Source organism: Uranotaenia lowii, chromosome 2 (genome assembly GCF_029784155.1).
Source record: "Uranotaenia lowii strain MFRU-FL chromosome 2, ASM2978415v1, whole genome shotgun sequence".
In the NCBI taxonomy this organism is placed as follows: domain Eukaryota; kingdom Metazoa; phylum Arthropoda; class Insecta; order Diptera; family Culicidae; genus Uranotaenia; species Uranotaenia lowii.
In genome coordinates this window covers 192,055,627-192,068,910 of record NC_073692.1, presented here as the reverse complement: position 1 = coordinate 192,068,910, position 13,284 = coordinate 192,055,627, and the positions used below count along the sequence as shown (strand labels likewise).

Here is a 13,284-nt window from a genome sequence, read left to right as displayed (position 1 = left end):
TCGGAACTTGTCAGCGATTATTTTGATGACCACCGGATTGATTTCCAACGGAATTTGCCGGCCACAAGAAACGTATTGTCCGGCCCGACACCGCCGAAGGACCACGGATCGTGCCAAGGATTCGTGTCTTCACTGGGAGACACGTGGTGCAGGAGATGAGTATATTGCCGGTAAATGTCGATAGAAACCACCGGACGATTTCCCTCTTCTCTCGTACACCGCCAGAGGACCACGGATTGTGCCTCGGTTTCGTGTCCCTACAAGGGGACCCGGGATGTGGGAGCCTGGGAAGTTGCCAACGGATCTGTGCTGGAACCACCGGATGGAATCGGATAACTTTTTGGAAGTTGCTTTAATTTTCCGTTCAAAAATAGTCGACCGTGCTTAAAGGCCGCTTGCTCCCAACTGACTAGTCGTTTCGCATCTCCTCGACTCCGACACCTCATCGCTGCTCCCCCATCGATTTTCTCTCCTTTGCTTTCTTTCCTCCTCTCCCATTCCGGAACTTGAAGAACGTTCAAACGCTTTTGGTGACGTTTGACGCGTTGCTGCTCACAGGGCTGGGAGGTTGGAATTTGGGGAATACGTGGGACATAGTTCAATTTTCGGGTGTCATTATCGGGCCACGGAAGCCAGCCCGCATCATGTAACCGTTCTGGGTGGGGGTGTCCTAGGACATCGCGCTCTTGAGACACCCCAGACCGATTATCTTGATGACAGCGGAAAAAATTTCTCCTATCGGACAAAACAGCTTTTTTCACAATTTTATGAGCAACAGAGCCTTAAAAATTGCAAAAATTATACATTATTAATAATTATAAATCTACACACTCTACAAAATACACCTGGTAAGGGTTCTAAATTAAATTTAAATCTTTAAGTTGTTACCTTTCTACGGTAACAAATGACGTGCTTTTACTACTTGACGATCCAAAACTCGCCTATGCAGATGATCTGAAGCTTTTCTACACTATACAATGTTCTGGAGATACTGTACTTTTACAGCGACAATTTGACAGTTTTGGCAAATGGTGCGACGACAACTGCCTGCCATTAAACCGCAAAAAATGCTTGGTCATCACCTTTTCCCGTAAATGGCATCTCGTAACTGCCGATTATTTTCTTGGAAACCAGACAATTGCTCGAGCAAAGCACTTAAATGATTTGGGTGTAATTCTAGACCTAGTTAGACTGTTAGACTGTAAGACACACACTAACTATGTAGTCGACAAAGCATCGAGAAGTTTGGGATTTCTCTTCACTCGCGTCACTAAAGACTTCAAAGATATTTACTGCCTGAAAAGTTTTTATTGTAGCCTTGTCCGTTCAACATTGGAGTATGCATCTGCTGTATGGAGTCCCTATTATCAGAATGGTGCTGATCGAATCAAAGACGCTTTATGCGTTACGCTTTAAGACACTTGAATTGGCAAGATCCATTCCGCCTTCCACGATACAAGAATCGTTGCTGCTTCATATCTCTGGACACGCTCCAAGCACGGCGAGCTACCATTCGAGCATTATTTGTCTCCGATCTTCTGGCTTCGAATATAGACTGCCCCATGCTGCTGGAAACTATCAACCTGTGCGTTCGACCTCCAGGACTAAGAAATCGGAACCTCCAGCTTCACATTCCTCTTCGCCAGAACAACTATGGAGCCAATAGTGCCCTGATTGGTATTACAAGGACATTCAACCGTTTCGCAGAGCTCTTCAATTTTGATACCCCTAGAAATATGTTTACATAAAAGAAGAATTCTAGCTATGTTTAGAACTATATAGGTTGTTAATTTTATATTAATGTTACTTTTAAGTGTTTAACAATAAACAATAAATGTTCCCGCGCCGATCTTCCGGTGCATAGGGCCGTGTTAAAAGACCTCCACTGTTGACGCTTCGGAGCAAGCGTCTTCACTCGGTCCTAGTCAAGATTCTCGTCGACAGTACGGATTTCGGCGGCTAGGCTTCGCCGCCACGAGTTTCTGGGTCTGCCTCTTCTCCGATGTCCTTCTGGATTCCATTCAAGCGCCTCTCATATTTTCGCAGCGTGTGTCCAAACCATCTCCACTTATGTTACCGAATTTCGATTTTAGAGCCCTTTGAAGACACCGGCGATGAAGTTCCTCATTTGAGATCCAGTTGCCAGGCCACCGAGCGCGGATGATATTCCGCAAGCAGCGGTTTAAAAATACTTGCAGTTTTCGCGTCGTTACCGCATATGTGCACCAAGTTTCGCACCTGTACAGCAATAAGGATTTGACGTTTGAGTTGAAGATCTGACTGACTGACAATAACTGACCTGCTCGATCTGTCAACGGCATTCTAGCATTAGTCCTTACACCAGTAAGACGGCGAGAAATGTCACAAAGCAATCGGATATCTCCAATGGCGGCTGCTCTTTCCCCCTCTTCGGCTAGGGAGTTTGTCCAGACTCTCTTGTCTCGTCTACAAGCTCGTTTAACTGCCTTTTCCATCTCCGCATAACGTATGCGGGCGGCTGCTTTGGCTGACCCGGTACATGCCTGCTCAATTCCGACTTTCGCCTTTCTCCGTTCATCGATCATCCTACAAGTTTCAACCGACATCCATTCACTTCTTCTTCCACAAACTTTACCGAGAGTACCATGGCTCGTCGTGATAAAGGCATTCTTGATTCCACACCACTGTTCTTCGACTTTTGCGTCTGTTGGCAGCTCCGAGGCTCGGGATTCTAGCTGTTCACCTCTGGATTCTCCAACCGGCGGACGTCGTATCGACACCTCACATCCTCCACGCGCCGTTAGACACGCGCAACTCTTAGTCGTATCTCGCCAAGGCGAGGTGATGTTCAGATGCAATGTCTGCACTACGTTTGTTGCGGACAACAAAAAGGCTCGGGATACCCAAGTGACCTTATGCGCTGGTCGATGGGGAAAGAGCGATCCACCGATCACCATGTTGTTGTTGCACAAAATTCTACAAACAGCTCTCCGTTTTCGCTCATTTGTCCTAGGCCATGGCGCCCCATGAAGCGCTCAAGGTCCTGATTGTCGGAGCCAATCTTTGCGTTGAAGTCGCCCAAATGGATTTGAATGTCACCCTTCGGAGTTCAGTTGACTGTAGAACTGCTCTTTCTCCTGCAAATCGGCAACGTCAGTTGGCGCATAACACTGGACCATTGTAAGGTTTCTAACCGGTGTTCTAAATCTGGCTACGATTATTCTTTTGTTTATCGATTCCCATCTAATGAGGGCCGCATGGACCTGCGAATTTAACAGGGAACCAACTCCTCGATCCCGAGTAGCGTGTTCTCCTCGTATGCCAGAGTAAAGCAGTACCTACTTCCCCGGACTGTGTCTTGGGTTCTCCAGTATTAGGCCAACGGACTTCGCTCAGTCCCAGAATTTCAAGCTTGAGGCGGCTAGCTTCTCTAGCAAGTTTAGCCAGCTTGCTTTGTTAAGCAATGGCTAAAACGTTCCACGTTCCAATTCGTGTCCGTGTTTTCAAAACAAAAGCTGATTGAAAAAAAAATATATGATTGGAATCAGCGCCCCAAAATAAATCAAAATTAGGTTTTATATCCTTTGCACCTCGGTTGCCTTGTGTTATCCGATAAATGAATACACTAATAAGGCCGGAACAAATTTAAAATCCTTCTTTTGTGACTTGGAGTTGAAAAACATCAAGAGGGTATAATGAAAAATAAACCCAATTTTCGATAAAATGGAACAAATCTCGAATACAAAAAATGATTCATATTTTCAAATATTTGACTTTCGCTTTTTCATTTGTTTGAATTTACGAGAAATTAATCAATTTTTTGAATAAAATACCTTAAACTTTATTTATTTCCCCCTTTGGGATTTTCGGAAAATTCTGTATATTGATTTAAAAAAAATGTTTTTCTCATTGAAAACCAAAAAAATTCGATTTTTTTTAATAAAAAAGAATAGAAAAATATAAAATCTACTAGAAGTGTTTTTTAATCAATTTTTTTTTTGATATTTAATAACGGTTAGAAATTTCTTACAGAATGAATTCGACTGCTAGCACATATAAATAGAGCAACAAACGTTTTCTCTACTAATGGGGTGTCATTGTTCGAGTAGTCCATAATTCTTAGCGACAAATTTACTAGAAGTTGCCTCAAAGTGGGATGGAAACAAAACCTCTCTCCAACACACTCTTATGAAGAAAAAAAAAACTGATCGATTTACCAAATCCTCATAAACCTCCCTACTTACCTTATTTAGTGTACGTGCGACCACGAGCCGTTGCACAATATTCTTCTCAACAATTTTCCGCTAGTCCGCATAATACAGTCACTGATAGACACAGAAGCAAAAAACGGAACACACTGAAACCATCCCTAGAGCACGTGGGAAAATCTCTTGATTGGCAACGACGATTTTTGCCGACGAAACACATCCAAAGATCCTCCAGCTACTAAGCAATACTAAAGTGCCACTTTTTATTTGTCTTTGGGGAGATAAAATTATGACCCGATGGATATTTGGCCCAGGATAGGCCCGAGGGTTTGGAAATTCTCGGGGATTACGACCGATAAAGGAGTATTTTATCGTTTATCGATGTGACCGCACAGGACCGGAAAAGGCACTACCAAACGGAATGCAAAATCCGCAGAGAGAGAGGGTAAAAACTTCGAAGCTCGGCTGTTCCGCATCCGGCAATTTGGATGTCGTGTCGTGCAGCAGGGAACAAAAAAAAAAAGGTGGCAAAAAATTGTTGGTAGGTACCTGCACGTCAGGTAGCACCGCTAGTTTTGGTGAGCTAGAGTGTGTCAAGGTGCAGTCAGTAGATTAAAATGCAAATCCGAAATCTTGAATATTCAAGTTCTGTGCGTAATTTCGTGTATCGATGTGCCTATAGTTTAAAACTCCTTTTAAAACTGGGATTATAGTCAACTTAACCATTTTTATTCGCCTTCATATTTCGATGGTAAATCAACGCTGTTTCGGAGTGGTCCTGTACACTTTGTTAAGCCGAAACATTCTAAACATTTTAAGTGAGGTCCTTGGAGCCAAAGGGATAACAGAGCATATTTTCCATATATTTTTCGGATATTTGTACCAGGAATCGACTGCCTCCCCAACACCTAACCACCAGGCCAACTCGTCAAATGAAATCTGTCAAGCTGAAGCTTTATAATTGAGTTGACTTCATCGAGTTGAGTTTGCTGCTAGATTCTACGGCAGAAAATGCTCATCATACCCCGATCAATGGTGCTCCGTTCGCCCCGAGTCACCAAGTTGAAGTAAACACGCATTTTAAAATTGATTATAGTGAAAAATGGAAACTTCGATGAAGGTGAAACTTGAGGAACATCATGTAGCAATGTGTACATTATAGATCAAGATTATTTATCGATCTTTAGAGCTTATTTTTCGGTGCTTGAATTTTTTTTTCGATACTTGAGAACAAAGTTGGTTTTTTTTAAATATTTTTCTATAGTGTAAAAGAAGCAGGCGCGGTCCTATCGTCCCCCCAAGCGAAAACAACCGTTATAAAATACCCGCAAAAGGGAGGGAAAAAATCTGAAAAATAATCGAGTTTTGGATGCAAAACTCTTCCAAAATCAGTTTGCCTCTTTTTTAATTTTTCCTTGTGAATTAAAACTATCCCCTCATCATTCCACTATTTTTTCGGCAACAAGGCAATCATGCTAAAAAGTCAGAAGATCTTTAAGTGATTTTTAACCAACACCCCTGGATTTCAAGATCTAAAGCAATTATGTCACCGATACTGCTTCCAGCTCATCTACACAATTCTATTGAAAATTTAAGTTAAAATTTAGCTTAAGGCTGATATTCTGAATCTGAAAGCTTGGCTATTTCAATTGAAAATGATTGAGACTCTTCACTAAAGAAAAATATTAACTTTCAGATTTAATCCTTCATTTCATAATTTATTATTATAATTCAATATTATTCATAAAAAATAGGAATAATGTGTAGGTTCCTACATGAAGAATAAAAAAAATAAATGACTTTTCAATAAATCAATCAATAAAAATTAGGTTCCAGAAACTTCTTATACAGAAACTGATTTTGATAATCGTTATTTCAACTTAATTCATATTTAAAGTGTTGATTTTATTTATTGTGTTTCCAACTTTGAAAACAATAATACTAAATTTCAAAATCACGAATAAGTAAAATACTTCAATGAAGAGTTATGTTTATTAATTAGTTTTTCGGTCTTATCGGTGAAAAGTAAATACTTTCGAAAAATTATAAAATATCAGAGCGCTAATATTTAAAAGTTCAGGAAAAAAATTAAGATAGCTTAAAAAAAATTTCTACATGTTCATCTCTCAACATCGTGTGTATCATTTTCATTGAAAAAATTACATTTATAACGAAAAATTCTTTAAAGAGCTCTTAAAGTGACAATTTCTAAAATACCAGATACCTACAAATAAAAAAAAAACAATTAACAAATTTTTTTTGCAGAGGATATTATAGATTCGCTGGTTGTTTTTTTAAAAGGATGTGTAAGTTGTGTAGAAGGATATTGAAATGAGTATATAGAGAAACCTTAATAAAGTTTTCATTATTCATCTTTTGTTTCATACTTTTTTAAATACTTGTTGTTCAGTGAAATTCATGGGGGAAGGAGGATCAGTGCGCAGCTTCTATTGTATACTCATTTGCAAATGACAATATCCCCCCCCTCCCCCCCGCAACCCCTCCTTTCGCTCACTCGAATGATTGTTTTTTCACAAGATATTAACGTTCCTTCATATTGACTGATTTTTGAAAATTGAAAAATCATGGTGAACTATACTTTTTTGTTCAGCTCAATTCAGGTAAACTTAACCTCGCTTTTTGGATTCATCTTTTTTCTCGATGAATTGTACCTTTTCTCCAACCTCAGTTCAGGTAATTTTTTCCTCGCTGTGAGGTGAGTTTCACCTCGAAGAAGTCGTAGAAGTTACCTTTTTGGCTTTCACAAGCGTTCACCTTGCTATCTCGGTAAATTTTACCTTTTTATTATTTTTCATGCAGGAACTACGCAACTGTTCCTCATGAAAATTTCTTCAAGAAAATAGGTACTCTATTTTGTTTTTTTTTTATATTTTATAATTAAATTTAATATTCGTACTTCCGTAGAAAAGAGGGGTGCTCACTTCGCCCCGGGTGCTCGTTATGCCCTTGTTTCCCCTAGCTTCATAGAAAATGTATGGCAAAATATAAATCAAAAGATTTACAACGTTTTTCGTTTAGTCCAAAACTACATATTGTCTTCTACAAAGTTGTGTAAATTTCAATTCTTTACTTCAATGAAGTTTTAGGATTTTTACAGGGTTGCCAGAATTAATTTTGATTTTTTGAAATATTTTTTTTATCTCTTTTCAAAAATTTACTCTCTTTAAGGCATTTGAGGGACTTTTTAGAGTTGTAGAAACAAAGTGAAATTTTGCACAGTTTGTTATCTTGACAAAAAGATGTAATTAACAGTGTAATTTTGGCTTTTTAAAACCTACATATATATTTAAAAATACAAGTTAACAAACCTAATCGTAACAAATCAAAAAGAATGTACAAATCTTATGTTACATTAATAAAACTAGGTATTATTATTATATAGCTAAGGGCCACCCTATAATACGTACACTCAGAAAAATACTATAATGTATGCCATAAGATTCTCTCATGAAGTGGCGCCATAAGAAAAATCATTGAAATTCATAAGATTGTCTTATGAAGCGAATGCATTGTGAAGATGAACGCCTGCTGCAATGAGAGGTTGTTGCTTTTCATAAGAGGTTCTTATGGAAACAGTAAATCACTTTCTAATAAGAATAATTTTAGATATTTCATGCTGAAATCATTCACTTTATTGTTTGCCAAGCTTGTTTAATATTAATTCATTAATGGTCACCATCAGCAGTGCGTCAACAGACGCTTTCATCAAAGTTATTTTTGCCGCATTCCAATCTTCGAACTTGCGTTTTTCACCGATCAGCTAGCTGAAAAGTAAACAAAACATGTATTTTAGTTTACTAATGTACTAAACGTTCACATCAAAAACATTAAATCGAACTTACCATTCCGGGGATAACAATAACATTTAACTTTGAAGGAAAACTAGTAACTATGAACTAGCGATTGCTCCGTACTGTTAGATGATGAAAAAGCTGATGGAATGAATGAATGTATTCATTACTTTTACACAATGCCGTTTCTTCTTTTTTTCGTAAGAACATTGTATGAAAATTGAAAGATTTTCATAAGACTCTTATGAAAATTTATTTTACACTCTAAACAGCGGTTCATAAGATGCATCTTATGAAAACTATAATAAGAATTTGCCTGAGTGTACAGTATTCCTTTTTGTCGCTAGTAGTTTAGAGTTCTTTTTGACATATCTCATGTATATTTGCTGGGCGTGTACGGATGAGCATAGAAAAATAACCTCAAAAACTTTCAGTGCAGCCGGTCACGAACACGGTATTTTTTTAGGTTATTTTCCCCGAAATTGAAAATTGTTAGTAAAATTCCGAGCATTATGTCACGAACACCACATGGCAAATATTGTTGGAAAGAGGCAACTAAGTAGTCTTCAATTCAGAACAAATGATTGAATATCATTCAATAATTCAATCAAACGAGACCGATGTTCCAGAAAAATTTCATTCGTTTATCGATGATGAACCGAGTATGCAAGAAAACTCTTACCTCCGTGACGTATCCATCCACGAAGAGGAAAATTCCTGTTTCAAAAATATCAGCCTCGATATCCAAGAAGAAATAGATATCCCTCCAACGCCAGTCCACAGATCTGAACGTGTAAATAAAGGTGTCCCTCCACAACGTTTCGGCGCTGCCACTTACAGCGTGACGCTCGAACCCAGTAATTATTACCAAGCAACACAGTGTCCAAAAAAGGAATTTTGGCAAAAAGCAACGGAAGACGAAATACAATCGCTTCCAGACAACCAAACATCTTGTTTTACTGCCTCCAGGACGGAAGGTTGTTGGATGTAAGTGGATTAAGAAAAAAAAGTACTATGAACATGGAAATCCTGTGCGGTTCAAGGCTAGACTGGTTGCACAGGGATTTACCCAAAAATACGGAACAGACTACGACGAAGTATTTGCTCCTGTGGCTCGCCAAGTAACATTCCGTACAATTTTGACAAAAGCCAGCCGAGACAACATGTTGTTGCAGAATTTGGACATCAAAACTGCCTATTTGTGTACCGAGCTACAAGAAGTGGTGTACATGAGACGAGACAGCCTCCTGGATTTGAATCGTTGAGGAGGAGTGTTGGTAAGAGACAACGAAGTAGTCATCGATTTTTAACATTAGATGACAGTTATTAACAGAAATAAATTCATTCTTCAATCAACCTTTAAAAAAGCAAGTAGTCTTTTAATTTACTGCGCTTACGACAAATAATATGACGCCTGAAGCGAAGAAAAAAACCTTCAAAAAATTTCAGTACAACATAGGGGCAACAATCAGACAAAATTGTTCATAAAATTGGTCAAATACATTTTTTTGATTTTTTTTTCATTTGAAACCAACTACAGATCTTGCGCGAGCTTTCATGATATTCAAACAGTTTTATTACAATTAAAAAAATACAAAAACTGACGTAAACTATTCGCAACTTTTTTCCATTTAGTATACACATGTGAAATATAAATTTTAAAGTTGTTTTGATAACTTTTGCAGCAGTTTTCTGTGAATTCTTAAGATGTTTCATACGACGTAATGAAAGCTCACGCAAGTGATAATCTGGTAAAACATATAGACTGAATTTTAAAACATTGAAAACTAGAATAAATTACCTATTCAATGAATCTCACATTATCAAAATCGACCAACATTAGCGGCTAGGCCAATACCAACAAACTACAAACACCCCAGAAGTAAATTTTAGTGTCTCAGAAATTAGATTCTACATATTTTTGATTGAATAGAAAAAGCCTCTGACTGCAAATTTAACTGAATTCAGTAGACACGAAACTCCTCAACACATGCGAAATAATTAATTTGTTGCAAAATTGTTGAGATATTATAAAGTAAGCCCTAACATAATTTCTTGTTGAAAATTATATCAATTGTATAAAGAATCCCTCTTGTATAAAATTATTTTTTGTCACTAAACCTGAACTGAATCTATGAAAATATTCCTTACTAGTCTTATGCTTTTTTTCCTTTTCGAGCTTTGGTCACTCTCTTAGACGACTCTCAATGTTCTTAGTAAACATGACAATTGACAAATTATTTTATTCACAAGTTAAACGTCAAAAGAAGCTGTGCTTCGGTTTTTCAACATTCCTTCTTTGCTAGAAAAAAGTTGCAATTGTACGGTTAGGCTAGGGTTGCCATCCGTCCCGCAAAAGCGGGACATTTCCCGCTTTTTTGTTGAATATCCCGCTGTTCCGCTTTTCCCTCAAAATGTTCCGCTTTTTTTTCTTGGAAAACTTTTACAAATTTAATTGACTAGCACTGGAAAAAATTAAACTTTAGTCTAAATTTGAATTCTGTGAGGACCAGAAAACCTTTCAAATACGTTTTTTTTTTCTCAAAACATGCAGAAAAATAGTTTATATCAGACAATACTAAATAACTCTAAAACTGTTACAGTAAGATCCTGATTCAGTTAAATGTTCTTGAAGCATGTTCAACCAATGTATGAAGAGAATACTGTTTTAGTTGCTATTTAAGACCACATTTCCCCACTCAATTGTCAAAAGTCCGATATACAGATGAAAGTTTTCTCGAGTATTTAAGTTTTTAAACAAATTACCAAAAAACTATTTTTTATACAAATTACACAAAGATTTTCTATCCAACGTTTACATGTACGACTTGAAATATTTTCTCTCAAATAACGTGTTAATCCGCTAGAACCGTATAAAATTTGGGAACGTATGGCAAAAAAAAACGTGTAAATAGAAGTCGTGTAAGAAAAAAAATTAGCAAAATCAATCCGCATTTAAAAAAAACCTTATTGTACTTTCTATGAACAACTTTGGCTGATGTTATACGTCTAAGTTTGGCTAGACAATTAAGCTTTTTTTTAAGAGTTTCTAAAATGTCCCGCTTTTGTCGGCTGTGTCCCGCTTTTTTTCGTGAAATGTCCTGCTTTTTTCTGAAAGTATCTGGCAAGCCTAGGTTAGGCTCATATAAACCCGAATTACTATTTTAACAGACACTCTAGATTACCCTCAAGTGTTGAATATTGAATTTAAATTTTATATATTTATTTGACGCGTCCTATCATTACCATATTCTACCAGGCTCCGTGTAACTTTTCCATTGCTTTGCGGAACATTGCATACTAGGATTTTTTTTTCGAGGGCCTTCTTTCATTTAGAATATTTTTAGCATTATATAGACACCACTGGGGATGGTTTCGTGTCCAAATGAATACGAACTGTACAGCCAGGAGTCTCACTCCTATATAAGTATATTTAAATTCGAGTCCCCCTGGGTAGCAGATTTCGAGGCTTTCATTCTCAGTCGTTCACTGGCAGTGAAAAATAAATTTAACCAACGTATTGAATGTGTAAACTTAGGAAAGGGAAAATCAAAGTGGGATTGAGGAAAAATAACAAGTCTATGATTTAGCGTGAAATCGAATTTTCACAATATTAACAAATATTAATCCTACTTATTATGAATAAAAAAAATGTGGAGTTAAATTTTAAAGACAAAATGAAGAATTGGTTTCAAAACCTTAATGTGTACTAGGTTTTCTGTCGATTGAAATCAGAAGCTTACACCCACTGTTCGGGTTTCTTTTCGGCTCTAAATCTCACAGCTGTTTTCGGCTAATCTCCTGTTCAGTGGTTTTATTCTCTATTTTCCGGCTCCACAATAATACGATTCTCGCTAGCACCGGAACTACAATTATTATTAGCTGCTTCCGTTCTTTTCTGTGCACATCGACAGGCTTTCAGCTCAGCTATAAGAGTTCAAGTCAAACGCAGTCTTACATTAGTTAGGTACGCTAAGTATGCATACTCGATTCTATATGATGTGGTGTTTTTTTTCAACCAGGAGTGCTTTTTCTTCATTGTTATTGTCATGGCTGTGTTCCATTATTTTTTGGTCGTATTTATATTGAAATTTTGCTTCGACCTCGTACGAAGGACATTCGTGAAAGTGGTTCAATAAAATGCCGTTCGTGTTTGAAATTGATTTTCCGTTTTGTCGATTGAATTTGGCGTTGTATTTACCACGTGGTACATTGGTCAAAAGTTTTTATTCTAATTTTACTTTCAGGATGTACTTATCCATTGAATACCTTTCATAAATTGGAGAATTGTGAATAATTGTGATGATAAATTGTGAGTGATTTTGAAGAAAAAATCGTACAAAATTACTTCAGCCCATCCTAAACTGAAGATACTTGATCAAATTTTCCGGAGATCATTACCAATTTCCCGATATTGCTTCTGAATATCAGTTTGATAACTTTCTTCAGTCACGATTCTGGTGCCATCATTTGCAGGCCATATCGAAGGCGGAAAAGACGAATTGAGCACGTCGGGCGAATAAATAGACGATTTATACCAGCCACTGCTCTGATCCATCCAGCTTCCGTTGGAAAATGCAAAACAAGAAGTCGAAAAAACCGACCGAGTAAAGACGGAAATGGATCGCTTTCACACCCAGGCAACGCCCGCCCAGAAGGCAAATGAAGCAATCAGGAAAACGGAACGAGCTCCACTTTTTCTCTCGGCCTTTTGGCTGACGACAGCGCACAGTGAACTCGAAATTTTGGATTCTTTGAACCATTTCTCCATTTTTGAGCTGGATGAAATCTCCGAGCAAAAATTTTTTTCCTGAGGAGAGGGGTGCTGAACTGTTCTAAAAGACCTTGTCATGAAAGTCCTTAAAGTACTTACAAAACTCTGTATTGAACAAAATATTTCTTCCCGGGAGGCTTTATAAGTGACATAACCCGTAGAGTGAAGCACTTTCCGTAGCATGCTACTTGCCGTTAGTTAGGCTTAGCTTTTAATTTTGATCATAGCAACCAGCCATATTTTCAAATAACAAATCTGTGAGGAAGAACCAGTGCTAGTCGAAAAGCGTATAGCGAGTAGGTAAAATGATTTTTTTTTCAAATCTTATACTGAGAAAAATGCATTTCAAAAACTAAAATTCAATTTCCCAAAAAAAATTCATCTCAGAATTTGATGTAGGGTGATAGGGTGATACGGTCAAAATTTGGTCAATATCAATTTGACGTATTTCTTTCAATTCTGCATTTAAAAACCTGAACACCCCTCATTTTGAAGGTGTGTGTGGGTGTAG

At 37.5% G+C, this 13,284-nt stretch overlaps 1 protein-coding gene across 1 annotated transcript in view; it reads right to left on the bottom strand.

Annotated features, from left to right (window-relative positions):
- Nucleotides 1-257: 257 nt before the first annotated feature.
- LOC129742206 (uncharacterized) overlaps nt 258-13,284 on the bottom strand; it is an 18,966-nt gene continuing 5,939 nt past the window's right edge. The window contains exon 3 of the mRNA XM_055734068.1: nt 258-560. Coding sequence (XP_055590043.1) covers nt 258-560 — 303 coding nt within the window. The remainder of the gene's footprint in view (nt 561-13,284) is intronic.